This window comes from Tachyglossus aculeatus, chromosome 21 (genome assembly GCF_015852505.1).
Source record: "Tachyglossus aculeatus isolate mTacAcu1 chromosome 21, mTacAcu1.pri, whole genome shotgun sequence".
In the NCBI taxonomy this organism is placed as follows: Eukaryota; Metazoa; Chordata; class Mammalia; order Monotremata; family Tachyglossidae; genus Tachyglossus; species Tachyglossus aculeatus.
This window is the reverse complement of record NC_052086.1, coordinates 21,079,861-21,102,318: the sequence shown is the minus strand read 5'-3', so window position 1 is coordinate 21,102,318 and position 22,458 is coordinate 21,079,861. Positions and strand designations below refer to the sequence as shown.

The window sequence follows — 22,458 nt, the reverse complement described above, 5'->3', positions numbered from 1 at the left end:
TCAACTAATAAATAATTAAGAAGCAGCGCGGCCCGGGTGTTGGAGGGACCTGGCTTCTAATCCTGACTCCACCACTTGTCTGCTGTGTGAACTTGGGCAAATCACTTCACTTCTGTACCTCAGTTTCTTCACCTGTAAAACGGGGATTATCCCTCCCACCTAGACTGTGAGCTCCATGTGGGTTAGGGAATGGGTTCCAAACTGATAACCTTTGTCTATCCCAGTGCTTACAGCAGTGCTTGGCATACAGTAAGTGCTTAAGAAATACCATAACAGTAACAATAGTAATAATAATAATAATAATAGTAAGTATTAACCTGAGTAATCGTGTGCTGAATCATCGACGTGCCAAGAATAAACCAAACCGAACACTTATTCCTAGCTCAAACCAAACTCTCATGTTGATCCCACCCATTGCACTAATGTTTTGTGTTTTTTTGTGGGGGGCGGAGGGTGGAATGACAATTGACTTGGTCAACAATTAAATAAAGCTTTTTGACAGGGTCAGTGAAAAGCTAAATTATCATTTTTTATCAGTTGAGTTGGCAGGCATGATTAAAGTATCTCAGGCATCTTTCCAGTCTCTCTGTATAGTTAATAATAATGATGATATTTGGTAAGTGCTTACTATGTGCAAAGCACTGTTCTAAGCGCTCTGATAGATACAAGGTTATCAGATTGTCCCACGTGGGGCTCACAGTCTTAGTCCCCATTTTACAGATGAGGTAACTGAGGCACAGAGAAGTTGTGACTTGCCCAAAATCACACAGCTAAGTGGCGGAGCCGAGATCCGAACCCATGACCTCTGACTCCAGTTGTAGTGTGTAGTGTGTTATGTCCAGCTGTAGTGTGTTTTAAAAAGAACCATGCTCCGACCATGTTGAATTGGAAGAAGAGCAAAATCTTGCCTTTTCTCTCATGGAATAGCAGTGAAGCCGATGAAATTTGAGATTATTTGCCAAGGCTCATATTAACCTCTGAAAATCTGCTGGAGCATATTTCGGTGTGAGAGTTGTAGTTTTTCACCTTGTTTGTAGTTGTGTCACCTCTGGCGTGACCAGAAGTAACTCTAAGAAATGATTGGCTGACGACTGCAGCGGATAAAATCCTGACTGCCAGTTAAGCATATGCGAGGGGCATTGAAATTGTACCGAGAATACGTTTGGCGGTGAAATGTGCCGGAGGGAAAATGAAATTCAGAATATAAGAGATATAAATAAACCAAACTGAGAAATGAAGGTGTGGAAGAACTATTAACCTGCTGTGGGTGATTTCTAGTGTTTATACGAGACGCTGCTCTCCTATTCCCAAAATTGTATAACTGCAGACTGCTATAGCTCAATAAAGCTGCAAGATAGACCTCTTACTGTAGTTTGTGCTTGGAGGGGATTGCAGGGGATGCGGGGGGAGTGAAAAACAAGCCCCTATTTCTTCCCTGTTTCCCTCCCCACCAGTGCAAATTGATTCCAGAACAGTTTACTAAATGCGTATTCTCCAGTTAACATACCTTTTCATACTGATGGCAGGAAACTTTCTTCTGGTGGTGTCTTTTCCAATCTTCCCACATCTGATGCCAGCAGATTTTGGGAACTGGGCATCTGTGGGCCTCTGTTGATAGGTTGTACTTTAGCAACAGGCTCAGTAGATGAAAAGAGTCAGCTATGGTTTCCCGGGAAGTCTTAAAGTACAGTACGTTTCTCTGTTAACCTCTTGTGGTTTTTTTTATTGTTGTTGTTTGTTTTATTTTGGTATTTAAGCGCTTACTATGTGCCAGGCACTGTTCTAAGCATTGGGGCAGATATCAGTTAATTAGATTGGACACAGTCCCTGTCCCACACGGGACTCATAGTCTTAATCCCCATTTTACAGATGAGGGAACTGAGGCACAGAGAAGTGACTTTCCCAAGGTCACAGAGCAGACAAGTGTCGGAGCCAGGATTAGGACCCAGATCCTTCAGACTCCAGGCCTGTTATGTCATGTGCTTTGTTGGAGTTAAAGCACATATAGATGAGGCAAGAGAGGCAGTTTTGTGCATGAATTGCTAGTGCAATGACAAAGGATTGAAATAAATTGTCAATCAATCAATCAATCATATTTATTGAGCGCTTACTACGTGCAGAGCACTGTACTAAGCGCTTGGGAAGTACAAATTGGCAACATATAGAGACAGTCCCTACCCAACATTGGGCTCACAGTCTAAAAGGGGGAGACAGATAAAAAAAAAAAAAAAAAAAACCAAACATACTAACAAAATAAAATAAATAGAATAGATATGTACAAGTAAAATAAATAAATAAATAAATAGAGTACTAAATATGTACAGGTTCGGGGATCCTGTTTCTCAACAGAATGGTCGGTAGATAGGTTCATTTGAGTTGGGTTTGGCCTCGAAACTTAGATTTTGCTGATTCGGTTATAACAAACCAGTTTGTGTTGTAGTACATATAATATTTATTCTATCATTAGCTCTAGTCTGTAAGCTCCTTGTGGGCAGGGAACATGTTATATTGTACTCTCCCAGTGCTTATTAGAGTGTTCTGCACACAGGAAGTGCTCAGTAGACATGATTGATTTGAAAATATGGGTAAATGGATATTGCATTTCATTAGGCTTCTACTCATCTGTCAGCGGGGCTTCCCTTTGTCTTTCACACTTAAGGAGACTCGAGATGGTTTGGCAGCAGAAATGCCTACAGAAAATTCCAGAAAGCTGGCTTCCCTCCTTACTTTGCTCTTCTCAAATTTCTCAGGAGGCTGTCTTCTTTTGGCCCCCCTCCCTTTCTTCTTTCTGTCGTAAAAATGTTATTTCTAAGACTCCAGTGACCGGATCAGGCTCTGCTCGGCGGTCACTGGTCAGAGAAATGGTCAGGATGCTGTTCTGGAGCACAGCAGGACTAACTGCTTTCTCTGGGGGCCTTTCCAGAGTAAATGCGTCAAATACTGGCCGGACGAGTACGCATTAAAGGAATACGGAGTCATGCGAGTCAGGAACGTCAAAGAGAGCGCAGCTCATGACTACACCTTACGAGAGCTTAAACTCTCAAAGGTTGGACAAGTAAGTACTTTGTCACGTTTTATAATTTGGCTGCTATTTAAATTCATCCTGAACTTTATACCTGATGCAGAGTTCCTCATTTTCCCACCCACACCCTTTCCTCCCCCTGACTCTCCCGTCACCCTAGGCTCCACCACCAACCTCCCTGACACACAAGCCCATAAAGTTGGTATTTTCCTCCACTCATCTCTCTGTCAATCCAGCATATTCGGTCCATCACCAGACCCTGTCGGTTCTACTTTATGACATCTGTAGAACCTACCTCTTCCTCGCCATCCAAACTGCCAGCACTCTGATCTAAGTACTCATCGTGATTACTGCCTCAGTCTCCTCACCCACCTTCCTGCCTCTTGTCTCTTCCCACTCAAGTCTGGATTACACTCAGTCCACATCTCCTCAGTCCTCAAAAACCTCCACTGGTTGCCCATCCATCTCTGCATCAAACAGGAATTCCTTACCATTTAAGCCACTCAGTCAGCTCTCCTCCTACCTCACCTTACCAATCTCCTACTATAAGCCAACCCAACCACCCTGCTCCTGTAATTACAGCCACCTCACAGTACCTCGAGCTCATCTTTCTCACCGCCAATCCCTTGCTCATGTCCTCCCTCTGCCCTGAAAATCCCTCCCCGTTCATATCCAACAGATCACTACGCTTTCCACCTTCAGAGTCTTATAAAAATCATATCTACTCCAAGAGGCCTTTCATGAGTAAGCCTTTACTTTCCCATTTGTTCTCCTTTCTGCCTAGCCCTTGCACTGATGTCTGTGCCCCTTAAATACTTTGATTTTTTCAGCCCACCCCGACAGCACTGGCATGGCATGGTGGATAGAGCCCGGGCCTGGAAACCATACAGTCATGGGTTCTAATCCCGACTCGACCACTTGTCTGCTGTGTGACCTTGGGCTAGTCACTTCACTTCTCTGCACCTCGGTTACCTCATCTGTAAAATGGGGATTGAGCCTGTGAATCCCACATGGCACAGGGACTATGGCCAACCCAATTTGCTTGTGTCCACTCCAACATTTAGTACAGTGCCTGGCACATAGCACTTAATTAAATACAATAGTTTACTTCATTTTTTTATTCATCTGTAATTTATTTTCTTGTCTCTCCCCCTTTGGTCTCCTCTTTAAGTCTGAAAACTCCTTATGGGCAGGGATTGTGTTTGCTTACTCTGTTATACTCTCAAAGGTGCTTAGTACGGTGTTCTGCACATACCATTGCATTGCATACTCATGCCACTGATTGTTTGAAATACTGTTTCTGCTAGCTATTTATCATTCATTTTAGAAAAGTGCAGAGAGTAAAGCTTAGGCTGGCCAGAGCAAAATTTTCTTTGAAAATTACTGGTTCAGAGCATATTATAAATGGAGACAGAGACAGATATTTGAGGAGGTTATTGCCTCTTCTCATGTTTTAGTCAATCAGTGGGATTTATAGAGCGCTTACTGTGTGCAGAGCACTTTAATATCTGAAGAATTGGATACCATCAACAAGGGTTGTGTTCTGAAAAATATCATTAGGAGAAATTGTACTCATACCCTGCCCAGTCCTATTAAAACGCGCCAGACTGTTCTGATACTGCAACACGTTATATACCAGACAAATTTGCATTGTCAGAACAACCCTGTCTAATTTCACGATGTCACTTCTTTGCAAAATGTAGTTAAATTTCCCTTTCTGGCAGCGCCGACTGTATATTCCCATAGTCTCTCCAGTGTATTGAACTGCAGGAGAAGGAATAGTATTGGAATACTTGGTTGCCCTTCAGGGCATGCAGATTGGGTCTTCCTTACTCACTATGTCTGTTCACACGGGTCCCAAAACTGAGTCTTCTGTCCATGATAGAGTTCACTCTGAAACTCGAAGGGAAGGGAATCCAGTCCTAGTTTCATCGGTTTACTTGACATTGCCTAACGGTTCTGGCTTAGGCTTTTTGCCGGGAGTACTTTATTTAATTCTTTGCTGTTTGTTCTTGGCTTTACTTCAGGGGAACACAGAAAGGACAGTTTGGCAATATCATTTTAGAACCTGGCCCGATCATGGAGTCCCTAGTGATCCCGGTGGTGTTCTGGACTTTTTAGAGGAGGTCCACCACAAGCAAGAGAACATCACCGATGCCGGGCCTGTGGTGGTACATTGCAGGTAATCTAACTGACGACTTGGGGCTTCGTGGAGCTCTAACCGGGAAATGTCCTCAGAGAGGATGGACTTGTCCAGGTCTTCAAGTGCACGTCTTGAAATTGTGAAGTGGTGGCCGTTTAGTTTTGGAAGAAGGTTTGCTGCTTTTTGAAATCTGCAAAAACTGCTTATGTCTATTGGCAGAGGAGGTTTTTACAGCCGCAGGGTGGCTTACCGTTGTATTTTTTGCTTGGGGCGTGGATCCTGACGCAGAATTCCTTCTTTTAGATGGGAAGTAGTGCTTCACTCTCCCTGCATTAAGCACGAGGGTAAAGCTGCCAATAATAATAATAGTAATGATGGTATTTAAGGGCTTACTATGTGCCAGACACTATACTAAGCAGCAACTGCAGTGTGTGCTTCCTTCCCCGTGTTTGTGCCCTTTGCTGCCTGCCAGAAGTTCCTGATGTTGGATTTTCACCCTCCATTCATTCATTCAGTCGTATTTTTTGAGCACTTACTGTGTGCAGAGCACTGTACTAAGCGCTTGGGAAGTACAAGTTGGCAACATATAGAGACGGTCCCTACGCAACAATGGACTCACAGTCTAGAAGGGGGAGACAGACAACAAAACATGTAGACAGGTGTCAAAACCGTCAGAATAAATAGAATTATAACTATATGCACATCATTAACAAAATAAATAGAATAGTAAATATGTAAAAAAAAGTATTCACCCCTCCTTCAGCCCCACAGCACTTATGTACATATCTATAGTTTATTTCTTTTAATGCCTGTCTCCCTCTCTAGATTGTAAGCTCATAGAGGGGAGAGAACGTGTCTACCAACTCTGTACTTTCCCAAGCGCTTAGTACAGTGCTCTTCACACTGTAAGTGCTCAGTGAATACCACTGATTGATTGATATCCCAGTCAAAGTTTTGACTCTGCATCCAGAGCACAGTATGCTCTTCTAACAAAAAACACACCAAAGCAGCAACAACCGAAAAAAATTCTACCTTGAAGGTCAAACCATTGCATTTTGTAAATAGTACTACTTTTTCTTATTTCTTGATGTTTCTTTTCCAGGGTTGGATTTGGGGAATTGCTCCTCTTTTGTGATCTGTTCCCTTCCTAGATGGGGAGAAATATTTTTCTCCTCTGACTGCATGAATCAATCTGGACCTCCCCTGTCGCCTAGTGCTTTGAAATTAAGGGTGACCTTGTATTCCTCCCTGACGTAGATAAAGCTGTTGATGCCCATGATTTTGAGCCGTATCGAGGCTCAGATCGAGATTGTTCTAGAGGAAAGATTTGAGATCTCCGTGGTCGCACTGGATCTGGGAAAGCAGATGGATACGCGAGACGATTACCGTTATGTGTTTGCACAGTTGAACAGGGAAGCTATGTTGAGAAAAATAAGACCTTAAGGCTTAGCTATGGTGTAATTGTTAATACGGTCTATTAAACACAAAACCATGCAAGTAGCTGTTCTCAAATTAGAAGGGAGGCAACAGCTTTGTGTCCTCTTCTCCCCATTCTCTTCTTCCCGCAGTGCTGGAATCGGCCGGACAGGAACATTCATCGTGATTGATATCCTTATCGACATCATCAGAGAGAAAGGTAGGTTCCCCGTGGAGTACCAAAGTACCAAAATTCCTTCTTTCAGATGATGGGAAGGACAAAACAGATGAGTGCGCTAGTGGGGTAAACAGTTTGAGTGCTGTAAATTCTGGGAGCTTTCAAAAAGAAATCCGAGGTGACGAACTACCCAGATTAGGACAAGTCTGGCAGAAGGCGCAGATCACATTTCAAACTGGTGCGATGGGGTCAAGACAGAAGGGGCCTCAGGCCTCAGTTTCCCAGTGGCTCCCCAGGTTCGAATTCCGGGATAGGGTTGGAGTGAGTCCCTGACCCCACTTGAAGCCTGCTGGGATGATTGAGCCCTGGGCATCTTTAACATCAACAGGTGGCTTGTGGCTACAACTGTAGACCTTCCCACCGCCTGGTGGGAGGAAGCCAAACAAGTCTCAAGTTCCAGTGTCCCATGTGCCATATGGCCAGGCTAGGACAGTCGCCGGTGATGTTGTTTCATGTTGTCTCTTCAGGGGTGGACTGTGACATCGATGTTCCCAAGACCATCCAGATGGTGAGATCTCAGAGGTCAGGAATGGTCCAAACAGAAGCACAGTACCGATTCATATACATGGCCGTGCAGCACTACATTGAAACACTACAGCGCAGAATTGAAGAGGAACAGGTAGTGCCATTTACATTAGTCCACAGCAGTTTGCCACCCACATTTTGTTGATGGATTTAATAATAATAATAATGGTATTTGTTAAGCGCTTACCATGTGCCAGGCACTGAACTAAGCACTGGGGTGGATACAAGCAAGTTGGATTGGACAAAATCCCTGTCCCATGTGGGGCTCCCCGTCTCAATCCCTATTTTGCAGATGAGGGAACTGAGACCCAGAGAAATAGTAATAATAATAATAATCAATCAATCATATTTATTGAGCGCTTACTCTGTGCAGAGCACTGTACTAAGCGCTTGGGAAGTACAAGTTGGCAATAGATAGAGACAGTCCCTACCCAACAGTGGGCTCACAGTCTAGAAGGGGGAGACAGAATAATAATTATGGTATTTGTTAAACACTTACTATGTGCCAAGCACTGTTCTAAGCCCTGGGGTAGATACAAGGCTCACAGTCTTAATCCCCATTTGACAGATGAGGGAACTGAGGCACAGAGAAGGGAAGCAACTTGCTCAAGTTCACACAGCAGACAAGCGGTGGAGCTGGGATTAGAACCCATGTCCTCTGACTCTCAAGCCCGGGCTCTGGCCACTAATCCGTGTGACTTGCCCAAGGTCATCATCCTCATCAATGGTATTTATTGAGCGCTTACTATGTGCAGAGCACTGTACTAAGCGCTTGGGAAGTACACATTGGCAACATAATTGGCAACAGGTCAGACAACAGACAAGTGGCAGAGCCGGATTAGAACCCCTGACCTTTTGGCTCCCAGGCCAAAAGCTAACTACACCATGCTGCTTCTCTAGATTTCAAGGTGACTTGAGTGGAGCGTATATATGTATATATGTTTGTACATATTTATTACTCTATTTTACTTGTACATATCTATTCTATTTTATTTTGTTAGTATGTTTGGTTTTGTTCTCTGTCTCCCCCTTTTAGACTGTGAGCCCACTGTTGGGTAGGGACTGTCTCTATATGTTGCCAACTTGGACTTCCCAAGCGCTTAGTACAGTGCTCTGCACACAGTAAGCGCTCAATAAATACAATTGATTGATTGATTGATTGGAGCTTGAACATGGTTCAGAAAACCAATCCGGGATAGTTGGATTTCTCTCTTTTCTGGCCAGTTCTTTTGGGCAGAGTCAGAGGTCGAATAGGAAGGGCACTGTGGCTGGAACTGTGATGGTCTAGTTCAGCACTCTCCTGGAAGCCCTTAAAAGCTTGAAAGAGAGAGGCATTCCAATCAATCAATCAATCAATCGTATTTATTGAGCGCTTACTGTGTGCAGAGCACTGTACTAAGCGCACTAACAAAGGGCACCATAAGCTGGGAGGCAGGTGACACTTCCCCACCCTTTTCCCCTTCACAAAGCCGGGGTTGGGAAAAGCAAGTGTAATTTGGAACCTACCACCGAGCTCTCCAAGGCCATGTTTCTTGGTGACATAATTCTAATGGCATTTCTTAAAAACGGAGTCAGTCGAATAATTTTGTCATTAGTTTTAGTTCTGGTGGCTGGAAACTTCTATTTTAATAAGTTGTGGTCGACGGTGCAAAATTCTAAATTACAGCCGTTCCTTTTCTCTTCATTTAAAGCTGTTCTCCAAGTGTCAGACTGCATTAAGACTATGTGGAAAGGATGAAAATAAGTAGAATTAGTTCTTTCTGAGCTCTGAATTATCCAGGAGCACAAATGTGGGCAGGGATCGCGTCGACTATGTGTTTTGTTTTGTTGTCTGTCTCCCCGCTTCTAGACTGTGAGCCCATTGTTGGGTAGGGTCCGTCTCTATATGTTGCCAACTTGTACTTCCCAAGCGCTTAGTACAGTGCTCTGTACACAGTAAGTGCCTAATAAATATGAATGAATGAATGAATCGACTATTGTATTGCCTTGTCCCAAGCACTTAGTACAGTGCTCTGCACACAGTAAATGCCTAATAAATACGATTGAATGAATCGACTATTGTATTGCCCTATCCCAAGCATTTAGAACAGTGCTCAGCACTCAGTAAGTACTATTGATCGATAATTAAGGCTGTGAACAGCAAAGAAGTCTGTTTATATTACTTTGCGCAGCTTGAAGAATTTTTAGGCCAAATTCTTTAAGATGAGCTCATTAAATTAAGCGCTTAGTACAGCGTTCTGCAAAGAGCAAGCACTCAATAAATACCACTGATTGATTAAGAGGGAAACTGGACCCAATTTTACAAATGTTCAGGACAATAAACTGCCTGTCACATTTAATGGTTTTTATAGTATTAATCTACAGTGTGCAGAGCACTAGACATAAGGGAATGTATGAAAGGACGGATGGTGTGAAATTGGGTTCTGGTTATAAAACGGCTCACATTTTAGAGAGAAGGAACCAGAAAAGCGTTACCGGCACTAACATTTAAGATTCAATAAGTGTGAGCAATCAATTGGTTCCACTCTTCTCCCTGTATTATTTCCCCGTTCTCATTCATTCATTCATTCAGTCGTATTTATTGAGCGCTTACTGTGTGCAGAACACTGTACTAAGGGCTTGGGAAGTCCAAGTTGCCAACATATAGAGACGGTCCCTACCCTACAGCGGGCTCACAGTCTGGAAGGGGGAGACAGACAACAAAACAAAACATATTACCAAAATAAAATAAATAGAATATGTACAAGTAAAATAAATGTTCACTCATTCATTCATTCAATCGTATTTATCGAGCGCTGTGTGCAGAGCACTGTACTACTACTACTAGTAATAATGATGGCATTTATTAAGCGCTTACTATGTGCAAAGCACTGTTCTAAGCGCTGGGGAGGTTACAAGGTGATCAGGTTGTCCCCTGGGGGCTCACAGTCTTAATCCCAATTTTACAGATGAGGTAACTGAGGCCCAGAGAAGTTAAGTGACTTGCCCAAAGTCACACAGCTGACAATTGGCAGAGCCGGGATTTGAACCCATGACCTCTGACTCCAAAGCCCGGGCTCTTTCCACTGAGCCACACTGCTTCTCATAAGCGCTTCTACTAAGCGCTTGGGAAGTCCAAGTTGGCAACATATAGAGACGGTCCCTACCCTACAGCGGGCTCACAGTCTGGAAGGGGGAGACAGACAACAAAACATATTAACAAAATAGAATAAATATGTACAAGTAAAATAAATATTCCTTCATTCATTCAATCGTATTTATTGAGCGCTTACTGTGTCCAGAGCACTGTACTAAGCGCTTGGGAAGTACAAGTTGGCAACATATAGAGACAGTCCCTACCTAACAGCGGGCTCACAGTCTAGAAGGGGGAGACAGACAACAAAACATATTAACAAAATAAAATAAATAGAATAAATATGTACAAGTAAAATAAATGTTCATTCATTCATTCATTCTCATTTTTCGTGTTTTTTTTTGTTTTGTTTTGTTTTTTTCTGAAAAATGTCCTTAGCATTCTGATTGCCTTAGGCCAGAGAGGGTGGTCAGAGAGGTGGGAGGTCTCACTGGTGATGGGCCTGCCTTTTCTGTGAGATTGATCTACTCATCTGTCAATGCTATTTATTGAGCACTTGGTGCAAAGCATTGTTCTAAGTGCTTGGGGGAGTACAGTATGGGGGAAGCAGCATGGCTCAGTGGAAAGAGCCCGGGCTTTGGAGTCAGAGGTCATGGGTTCAAAATCCTGGCTCCGCCAATTGTCAGCTGTGTGACTTTGGGCAAGTCACTTAACTTCTCTGGGCCTCAGTTACCTCATCTGTAGAATGGGGATTAAAACTGTAAATCCCCTGTGGGACAACCTGATCACCTTGTAACCTCCCCAGCGCTTAGAACAGTGCTGTGCACATAGTAAGCGCTTAACAAATACCATCATTATTATTACTATTACAGTAGAGCCGTCAGTAGACATGATCACAGCCCACAAGAAGCAGCAGTGCCCAGTGGATCGAGCGTAGGCCTGGGACTAAGAAGGGACTGTGTTCGAATCCCGGCTCTGCCACTTGTCTGCTGTGTGATCTTGGGCAAATCACTTACCTTCCCTGTTCCTCAGCTTCCAACCTGTGAAATGGGGATTAAGATCGTGAGCCCCACATGGGACAGGGATTGGGTCCAACTTGTGCTTCCCGCGCGCTTAGTCCGGTGCTCTGCACACAGTAAGCGCTCAGTAAATACGATTGAACGAATGAACTTGGACTTCCCAAGCGCTTAGTCCGGTGAGGAAATTTGGTTTGTTTTGTTGTCTGTTTCCCCCCTTCTAGACTGTGAGCCCCTTGTTGGGTAGGGACCGTCTCTATATGTTGCCGACTTGTACTTCCCAAGCGCTTAGTACAGTGCTGTGCACACAGTAAGCGCTCAATAAACACGATTGAAGGAATGAATGAATGAACCTCATTGGCTTGTATCTACGCCAGCGCTTAGTACGGTGCTTGGCACATAGTAAACGCTTACCAAATACCATTTTCCCAAAAAAAAGTCCTTGATCTGGTTGGTCTCGTGGAGACGGGGCTTCGTGTAGTGCCCTTGGAGTGGGGGTCCAAGCCCCCCTTCACATCACTTTGACCAGGGGATTTCCAGTGAATGGGAATTCTCTTGGATGGCACATGTTCCTCCTCCCCTCAACTGTCCTGTCCTGCTAGGACTCAGCCAGCCAAAGTGTTAGAAAGCTGTCCCAGTCCTCACATCTCAGCCAAATACTCAAATCCACAGTGTTTAATTATTTAATTATTTAATTATTTATGTTTAATTATTCTTTAATTATTAAAGGCACATCAGTCTGACTTCTTACCAACCCCAAACTCTTATGGGAATTTTTTTCAAATCATTTGTGTAAGCCTATTTTCACATTAAATCTGAATTTAGAGTAATAATAATGACGGTATTTAAGCGCTTACTTGTAATGTGAATGCCATTTCCCTTGAGGAGTCAAACTTGTAAGTGGTTATTAAATACTTTTTTTTAGTGGCATCTAATCAGTCAGTCAATCAATCGTATTTATTGAGCGCTTACTGTGTGCAGAGCACTGTACTAAGCGCTTGGGAAGTACAAGCTGGCAACATATAGAGACAGTCACAGTCTAGAAGCTCCGACTATGTACCAGGCACTGCATTAAGTGCAAGTTAATCAGGTTGGACACAGTCCCTGTCCCACATGGGGTTCACAGCTTTAATCCCCATTCTACAGATGAGTTTACTGAGGCCCAGAGAAGGCAAGTGACTTGCCCAAGGACACCCGGCAGATAAGTGGCAGAGCTGGGTTAGAACCCAGGACATCTGACTCCCAGACTGGTGCTTTGTCCGCTAGGCCATGCTGCTTCCCTTAATCAAGTTGTTTTATTTGTCTCACCTACATTTGATTTAAACCTAAGAGCCGCCTAAGCTTGGAAGGAATGTTTTTTGTTTTGATTTGATAATGGTATTTGTTAAGCGCTTACTATGTGTCAGGCACTGTCCAAGCGCTGGGGTAGATACAGCAGCAGAAGCAGCGTGGCTCAGTGGAAAGAGCACGGGCTTTGGAGTCAGAGGTCATGGGTTCTAATCCCGGCTCCGCCGTTTGTCTGCTGTGCGACTTCGGGCAAGTCACTTAACTTCTCTGTGCCACAGTTCCCTCATCTGTAAAAATGGGGATTAAGACCGTGAGCCCCATGTGGGACAACCTTTTTTACCTTGCATCCCCCAGCGCTTAGAACAGTGCTTTGCACATAGTAAGTGCTTAATAAATGCCATCATCGTACAAGTTTATCAGGCTGGATACGGTCCCTATCCCACATGGGGCTCACGGAATGCCCTCCCTCTGCCCATCCTCCAAGCTAGCTCTCTTCCTCCCTTCAAGGCCCTACTGAGAGCTCACCTCCTCCAGGAGGCCTTCCCAGACTGAGCCCCTTCCTTCCTCTCCCCCTCGTCCCCCTCTCCATCCCCCACCATCTTACCTCCTTCCCTTCCCCACAGCACCTGTATATATGTATATATGTTTGTACATATTTGTTACTCTATTTTACTTGTACATATCTATTCTATTTATTTTATTTTGTTAGTATGTTTGGTTTCGTTCTCTGTCTCCCCCTTTTAGACTGTGAGCCCACTGTTGGGTAGGGACTGTCTCTATATGTTGCCAACTTGTCCTTCCCAAGCGCTTAGTACAGTGCTCTGCACACAGTAAGCGCTCAATAAATACGATTGATGATGATGGTGATGATGATGATTTAATCCCCGTTTTGCAGATGAGGTTACTGAGGCACAGAGAAGTTAAGTGACTTGTCCAAGGTCACACAGCAGGATGGCAGGGCTGGGATTAGAACCCAGGTGCTCTGACTCCCGGGGCTCTTTCCACAGGAATGCTGCTGCAGAGGCCAAAGGCGTTACCGTAGTAGTCAAGTTCCATATTGCTAACATGGAGCAAAAAATGCTTCCGGGGAGGTATTTTGCTCTAAAAGCTACAAAAAAACCTGCTTTTCACATAATTTCCAGATTTGATGTGAAACCTTATTTTTTTTTTATTCTTAACCACCTGGAGAAAGGAGGCAAAACAGTGCCCGTGTCGTTGTCATAACAGTGGACCGGCCTGAATATTTCAACTTCTCTAAACGGCCTAGCACTCAGGCACTTTGGGGTTTTCTGATAAATGTACTTTTTCTCAAAGAGCACAGACCTACTTGCCAGGATCACTTAGAACGACGGTCTAACATGGCATTGTGTGTTTCTGGGCACACTCAGCTGTTTCACATCATATGACATCATATGTGTTGCCAATTTGTACTTCCCAAGCGCTTAGTACAGTGCTCTGCAAATAGTAAGCGCTCAATAAATACGATTGATATGACAAATGCAGCCAGTCTCTTGCTACTTCAATCCATTTGGCGTGATTCAGGGATTTTCTTTTGTGCTGTATTTCTAAAGTTTGAGCAGCTACAGAATACCAGTGAGGTTTCATTATTCTTGAACCTGAATAAATTGATTCACTCAAATATCCTTAGCGTAGCGGCTTCTTAGGGGGGGAAAAAGAATGGGTTTTTCTTTTTTAAAGTAACCAGTTTCATGAAAAATTGTGTAAATTAGTCAAAGAGAGGGGATCTGTGTTGGTTTGCAACTCACTGGAGTATCAAGCCCCAAGTGCGAGGTGAAACATGGTGGGGGTGTTTAGATGTTAGGAGTATAGAAAGTTCTCTGCCCTAGAAGTAAAATTCCTTGTTTAATATCCACGAAGAAGGTTTCCTGGTGTTGCAGAGGATTTCTTGAGAACAACTTCTGTTTGAATGGCCACTGCTGAACATTGATATTTGATTTATGGCATTAAAACGCCTCAAGAAGCATTCCAGAAATAGGTGAAAAACAAGTCAAGGATCCTAAAAAAGGAAGCATTCTAGAAAAGAGACGGTGTGTGGCCTAGGGAATCCTTTTCAGAATCTCTCTTTGTGAGGAGACGGTTTTTTCGTTCTGTTTTTAAAATACTGAAAACATGAAAAGCGGGTAATTATAGTTAGTAATAATGGAAATGGGGTTGGGGAAAAAATGACATAGGGCTGTAGCAGTTGTTTCAGGGAATCAAAAATGTCAGAGGATAGGCTCAGTTTTAAATAACATCGATTTGTTCTTTAGTTTTGTTTAATAGGAACAAGGAATAAAATTAGCCTGTGGGGAAATGACTGCTTCCCGCTGCAGCTGGCGGTAAAATAGTGGCCTTCTGTTGCATTTGCAGTAGTTTTTAGTTATCATCATCATCATCAATCGTATTTATTGAGCGCTTACTATGTGCAGAGCACTGTACTAAGCGCTTGGGAAGTACAAATTGGCAACATATAGAGACAGTCCCTACCCAACAGTGGGCTCACAGTCTAAAAGGGGGAGACAGAGAACAAAACCAAACATACTAACAAAATAAAATAAATAGAATAGATATGTACAAATAAAATAAATAGAATAGATATGTACAAATAAAATAAATAAATAGAGTAAAAAATATGTACAAACATATATACATATATACAGTTATGCTGTCCATGTTCCTTTGTAGACTTTTCCGTTAAAGAGTTTCATGGAGCGGTATGTGTATATGACTACAGCGTGGCTTAGTGGAAAGGGGCAGGGGCTTGGGAGTCAGAGGTCATGGGTTCTAATCCCACCTCCGCCCCTTGTCAGCTGTAACTTTGGGCAACTCACTTAACTTCTCTGTGCCTCAGTGACCTCATCTGTAAAATGGGGCTTAAGACTGAGCCCCCCATGTGGGACAACCTGATTATCTTCTATGTACCCTAGCACTTAGAGCAGTGCTTGGCACATAGTAAGCGCTTAACAAATGCCATCATCATCATTATTGTTAAATAATTTCAAAGAGAGCCTTTTCATTGGTTTGGAGGAGGAATTCTCTGATGAGCACATCACGAGACGTTATACATCTTTTCAAGCCTAGCCAGGTTGTAGTGTCTGGAGTAGGTTATTGTGGTTACCATGAATTTAAAGAAAAGAGTGAGGTGTAGATTTGTATTGTCTTGGAATTTCTGTGTATGCCTGGAGTGTTTTTGAGTATTTGTTAAAAATTATAAACCTTCCTTTGAAATAGTAAAAATTTACTTCAGCAGAAGAGCCTAACAGCAACCATCTTGCTTTTACCAAAACCCAGTTTCTATTACATTTATTGGCCTTTGTGAGCCATAAAGCACACCTAAGTTTTGGAACAAAAAGTAAAGTACTGAGCTTTCTAGGAAAAGAGTGAAGTTGAGAAGTTTTTCCCATTCAAAACTTTAGAGCGTTTTATAGCCTGGAGTGCTTCTCTGACTTTTTTTAGGCGAGGGAGAAGCAAAATCAGGGAGTGGGAGACTTTGGGTGGAGGAGAGAGATTAATTCAGGTTGAGGTGGAGAAAAGGAAATCGGAGATAGGTGAAGGAGAGCAGAAAATGAACGGAGGAGATATTTTTTCATATTGAGAGCAGGGCATCATTTTCATAATCGCCATCGTCAACAACAGCATTTGATTGCCTACTGTGTACATGTAGAGCAGAATGGCGTATTACAGTTTAAGAAAGTAGCTCATTTTTTAGTAAAACCTTCATAGCAAACAAGAGACAGAGGCAAAAATCAAAATCAGTAGCAGATACTGCAAACAAGTAAACACAAGAGACAGGTTTTTTGTGCGCACACAGTTTGGTTGGAAGTGTGGGTCCCGCAATGGTCACACACACACACACAAACACACCACACCCCCCACATTATGTGCATGATAGATGTTGGGGGAACATACAGAAGGACCCCAAAATGAAATCTCTGCCGATGAGACTGCCTTGCATCTTTAAGGGGGAAGAGAAGAGGAAATAAATGGATAAACAAATAGTTACAAATCTGAGTGTAGGTGTAATAAAAATGGAACGGATAAATAAAATTGGGTATAAATTTAAAAAGATAAATATATAAGAATGCTGTGGCTGTCGCCTGACTGGCAGAGTTGGGGGAATAACTTCTCAAGGAGGTGGCCTTTTAGAAGAACTTTAAAGATAAGAAGGGCCATGGTTGGGTGAAGCTAAGGGTAGGAATGCACCAATTCCATAGGACCAGTTTCTCTTAAGCACGTACAGATTTGTTTGCTTTTGAGGTTCTTTGCTGACATTTCAGAGAATAAGTAGGAAATAAATAATTATGGTATTTGTTAAGCGCTTACTATGTGCCAGGCACTGTTCTAAGTGCTGGAGCAGATGCAAGATAATTGGGTCGGACACAGTCCCTGTCCCATATAGGCTCACATCCTTAATCTCCATTTTACAGATGAGGGAACTGAGGCACAGAGAAGTTAAGTGACTTGTCCAAGGTCACACAGCAGACAAGTGGCGGAGCCAGGATTAGGACCCATGACTTTCTGACTCCTAGGCCTGTGCTCTCTCCACTAGGCCATGCTGCTTCCCACTTGACCCTGGCCAAAGAAGAGGAGGAAACTAGGAGGAAAGAGTCAGCCCCCCCGCCCCGCTGGAACTCTAACCAAAGTCAGTTATCATAAGCCCATTCGTTAGAAGAGATTTTTAGGATCCTGCTCTTGTAAAAGTTAATTTTTGGGGTAATCAATCAATCAATCGTATTTATTGAGCGCTTACTGTGTGCAGAGCACTGTACTAAGTGCTTGGGAAGTACAAGTTGGCAACATATAGAGACAGTCCCTACCCAACAGTGGGCTCACAGTGTAAAAGGGGGAGACAGAGAACAAAACCAAACATACTAACAAAATAAAATAGAATAGATATGTACAAGTAAAATAAATAGAGTAATAAATATGTACAAACATATATACATATATACAGGTGCTGTCGGGAAGGGAAGGAGGTAAGATGGGGGGGATGGAGGGGGGACGAGGGGGAGAGGAAGGAAGGGGCTCAGTCTGGGAAGGCCTCCTGGAGGAGGTGAGCTCTCAGTAGGGCCTTGAAGGGAGGAAGAGAGCTAGCTTGGCGGATGGGCAGAGGGAGGGCATTCCAGGCCCGGGGGATGACGTGGGCCGGGGGTCGATGGCGGGACAGGCGAGAATGAGGTACGGTGAGGAGATCAGCAGCAGAGGAGCGGAGGGTGCGGGCTGGGCTGGAGAAGGAGAGAAGGGAGGTGAGGTAGGAGGGGGCGAGGTGATGGACAGCCTTGAAGCCCAGGGTGAGGAGTTTCTGCCTGATGCGCAGATTGATTGGTAGCCACTGGAGATTTTTGAGGAGGGGAGTAACATGCCCAGAGCGTTTCTGGACAAAGATAATCCGGGCAGCAGCATGAAGTATGGATTGAAGTGGGGAGAGACACGAGGATGGGAGATCAGAGAGAAGGCTGATGCAGTAGTCCAGACGGGTAATCAGAGGAAGACCAGTCTGTCTCCCTCCAAACTAAGACTAGCACCCCTACCAAAATTGTGGGCCAGTTTTCTTAGTGTAAAGTGTTACCTTATTGTCAGAATAACCATGAAAAGAGCTGTAGAGTTTGATGCCCCCCAAAATAGTAAAATGGCTCAATCATGTTCAGAATTCTAGAGAATCCGTAGAGAAACAGTATAGTCTAGAGGGCTGGGAGTCAGAAGGCCTGGGTTCTAATCCCAGCATCTCCATTTACCTGCCTTGTGCTTTTGGCCAAGCTATTTAACTTCTCTGAGCCTGCTACCTAATCAGTAAAATGAGGTTTAAGACTGTGAGCCCCATGTGGGACATGGGTGGAGAATGCGTCCACTAATTCTGTTGAATCACACTCTCCCAAGCGCTAGTACAGTGCTCTGCACATAGTAAGCACTCAATAAATACCACTGATTGATTGATTAGTTTGACTCTATCTTAGTGTTTAACACAATGCCTGGCACTTAGTAGGTGCTTAACAAATGCCATCAAAAACTAAAAAAAATTCCACCCTGTACTTCAGCCAAGGTGACGTCTTGGAGAGGACTTTTAAGGAGTTATGATACAATTTCTATCGGGACTATTATTTTTATTTAAATGTAGATTCCAAGCGTATCATAAACTTTACGATAGGGTCCTCTAGCAGTCATTATTCATTCATTCATTCAATCGTATTTATTGAGCGCTTACTGTGTGCAGAGCACTGTACTAAGCACTTGGGAAGTACAAGTTGGCAACATATAGAGACAGTCCCTACCCAACAGTGCGCTCACAGTCTAGAAGAGGGAGACCGAGAATAAAACAAAATATATTAACAAAATAAAATAAATAGAATAAACATGTACAAATAAAACACATAAATAAATAGAGTAATAAATCTGTACAAACATATATACATATAGACAGGTGCTGTGGGGAGGGGAAGGAGGTAAGGTGGTGGGGGGGAGTCATTAATCTATCCTCCACCTTCAAGTAAAATTGCAATCCCTCTTGCTTATACACTGATACTGGTCAAAATGTATTTCAGCCCAGTTCCCCAGAACTATATTACTGTGTCTGCTAAGAAAATGGTAAAACCCAAAACAGAAGAGTGGTACATTTTCATCTGATTTACCTTTTATTGTTTACTCGAATATGATGAAATGTTTTGCAGATGAGCCATGAAATGTATTCTTTGTCGTATGTTAGCGTATAATCTAGAACAGTGACCCAACCCAGTATGCTGGCAGTTTGGTTTGAGGTGATAAATTAGAGTTGTTATTAGTGGCTTCCAGTAGTTGTAAAATTGGGGATTAAGAGCACCTTCCACTCACTGGAAAATTCAGCTTGTACATTATAATTACAAATGTGCATTCCAGAGAATCTGACTACTCACCCGATGAAAAGCCACTGAATGACTAATGTGGCTTGAGGTTCTGCAGGGAAAAGGTATCAATTTATCAAGCTCCTCAAGGACCAGCTTTAGCCTTTCTCCTCTTTTGAAACCTCTTCCATTAAAAAAAAATTCTTTCAATATTCAAAACCGCTTAAAGGGTCCTTTTCACTTTTCAGAAAAGCAAGAGAAAAGGACACGAGTACACGAATATTAAGTATTCCTTAGCGGACCAGACGAGTGGAGATCAGAGCCCCCTACCACCCTGCACACCAACTCCAACCTGCCCAGAGTAAGTTTTGAACTGTGAATATATATTCAGAATTGGACATCCATTCTGTTAAATGATTTATCTGCAGGACAGTGCTTGCATGTATTTACTGAATTTGTAAACAGTTCCCAACTTGTATTTTTTTATGTTATCGCTCACCATTCTCATTATCGGCTTATGACTGAGAAAATTTTTTACTTGAGAAATTAGACAAGATTTTTTTTTTTCCCAATCCTCATAAGTCTGCTTGTGGTTTTTCACCCGAATTGTCTATACTGCATATGAAGTTAGTAGCCGTGGTCACAAGATAACTTTTCCTGGAGAGGATTTGGAGAATGAAGACGTCCCCTATAGCAAATAACTATTTTCACCCTTCTTCTTTTCTTCTACTGTACTGTTTTCCCTCCCTCCACCCCCTGTCAGTGATCTAGCTGAATCTTACACAGAATTGGTGTTCTACATTGATGCCTGCAGCAACTGGTCACAATGTTGCAATGCAGTCAGACTTCAAGAACTGTTATAAGGAATTTTCTACATCTTACTCAGCAATTTGGACTCCAAAAATTGTCCCTTGTAACAAATGGAGTAAATAGGAGCGTACCTTGTTAATATAGTGGTGTCTGCAGTCTAACCGGAATGATTTCTTTTAATGCGGTCCACATGATATAAATATGCTCCTTTGCAGAATGAGAGACGATAGCGCCAGAGTATATGAAAATGTGGGCCTGATGCAGCAGCAGAAAAGCTTTAGATGAGAAGACATGCCAAAACTTCACTGGAGAGACAGGTATTTACAGTAACAATGTGAGTTTGGGGCAGTGGAACTATTTTCAGTTCAGCTTGAGATGTCCAAAGTGTTTTCCAATAAAATCGACATTTAATTATGAGACTATATCCGTCTTAAAATATACTACTAATGGGAAGGCCTTATTTAATTTGACCTGTAATGCCCTTTCAATATTGGTGAGGTAAAAGCTCTCCAGGTGTTTTGTTCCTTAAGTTAGAAAATACTGGTCGTAGTCCATCAACCAATCAATCAGTGGTATTTATTGAGCGCTGACTGTGCGGAGCATTGTACTAAGTGCTTGGGAGAGTACAATAGAGGTGGAAGACACATTCCCTGCCCACTAGGAGCTTATAGACTAGAGGGAGAGAAGAGTTCTGTTTTCTTTTTCCCACCTGTTTAACAAGTTGATAGTGATAAACAGTTCATTTACCCATTTAGCAAAATAAAATAGGGCTTTGAGAGACCCAATTTACTTAGTTGTGACTCAAGAACTCAGATGTTTTCTTAGAAGTGGCAGTTTGCTGGTAGTTCCAAAGGGACTGCCAGGTGGTAGTTATAAATATTTCCATTGTCTGGTTGATTAAACTTATCTGTGGGGAAAAAAAAGTACAAAGAAATTTATGCAGTGGAAATTGTGCATGTTTTTCCCCCCCTTGAACATTTGCTTAGCAGAAATACACTGATAGTGGGGAGGTGCTCATTAATACAGTCTTAAAAATAGCCCCTCAAATACCACTATCTTGGATGATTTAATAATAATAATGGCATTTGTTAAGCGCTGACTATGTGCAAAGCACTTCAGTGAAATTGTTTATTAGCATATTAGGTTAATCCTTTGGCTCTTTGCTCTGGTGTTTTTGGGAGAGAAATAGTCTGGGAAAAGAACACTTGTCTCTCGTTGGCCCAGTTTAGAAAAAAATATAATCCATATTGGTTTTCCCATACGTCCGAGGGGATTTTAGTAGCTTGCCCCTGCTATTATTAATAGCAATAAATATAAACCGAGACCATTAGTGCAAATTTTATACCACATTTCAAAAACACTTGTTCAGTTCTTCCAAAATATAAGCAATTGCAAATATTCTTATTGTTTTACTAAGGTTTTATATTTATAACGTTCTTAATGATTTTTGTTTTTTCCCCCCTTCCCAGAAATGAATATTATTTTTCAAAGCATACAAAAACCCCAAAAGGTCAAGAAAGATAGAAGAAATTGCAAGTGAAGATTGAATTTGGAAGGTCTGATAACTTTGCATTGTGGTTGTTTACCTTTCAATAAGTAAATTAAAAACCATTTAAGATCACTATACTCCTTCTCAACAATATCTGATTTACAGTTGCTCAGTTTTCGAATAAGTCATTTCTACAATGTGGACAATTATATTTGGTAGAATTCTGTTTTAAAATCTAGGAAGCTATTAAACTGTTGTTTCCATATTTTACAGATAAAGTTTCAAAATCATTATTTTGAATTGTCCTTCTGTATCTGAACATATTCCTTTTTCTTTCTTTTCTGTGGGAGGGGAGAAGGTGCACTTCTTAAAGGAGGGTTCATGTGGGGGAATATGTAACAACAATAGCTAGTGCCAAGGGGAACAATTTCTTTTTTAACTAAAATTCATTAATCAGCAATGGATAAAACCATATTCACAGGATCTTTTTATCAGCCAAACAATATCAAGTTCAAATCATTTCAAACCTGGTCGGAGGCACAGTTATGTACATTTTCCTTTTTTTTAATTGGCCAGTTTAGAAATGATGAAGACCTGTGTGATGGACATTGTAGATATCAATGG

At 42.4% G+C, this 22,458-nt stretch overlaps 1 protein-coding gene across 1 annotated transcript in view; it reads left to right on the top strand.

The window, feature by feature from the left end:
• The window catches only part of PTPN11 (protein tyrosine phosphatase non-receptor type 11), an 82,026-nt gene extending 60,060 nt beyond the window's left edge, over positions 1-21,966 (top strand). Inside the window, exons 10-16 of the mRNA XM_038763843.1 lie at positions 2,924-3,055; positions 5,050-5,204; positions 6,734-6,801; positions 7,287-7,438; positions 19,784-19,896; positions 20,561-20,662; positions 21,815-21,966. Of these exons, the coding sequence (XP_038619771.1) occupies positions 2,924-3,055; positions 5,050-5,204; positions 6,734-6,801; positions 7,287-7,438; positions 19,784-19,896; positions 20,561-20,630 (690 nt within the window). The 3' untranslated portion in view covers positions 20,631-20,662; positions 21,815-21,966. The remainder of the gene's footprint in view (positions 1-2,923; positions 3,056-5,049; positions 5,205-6,733; positions 6,802-7,286; positions 7,439-19,783; positions 19,897-20,560; positions 20,663-21,814) is intronic.
• Positions 21,967-22,458: the final 492 nt, after the last annotated feature.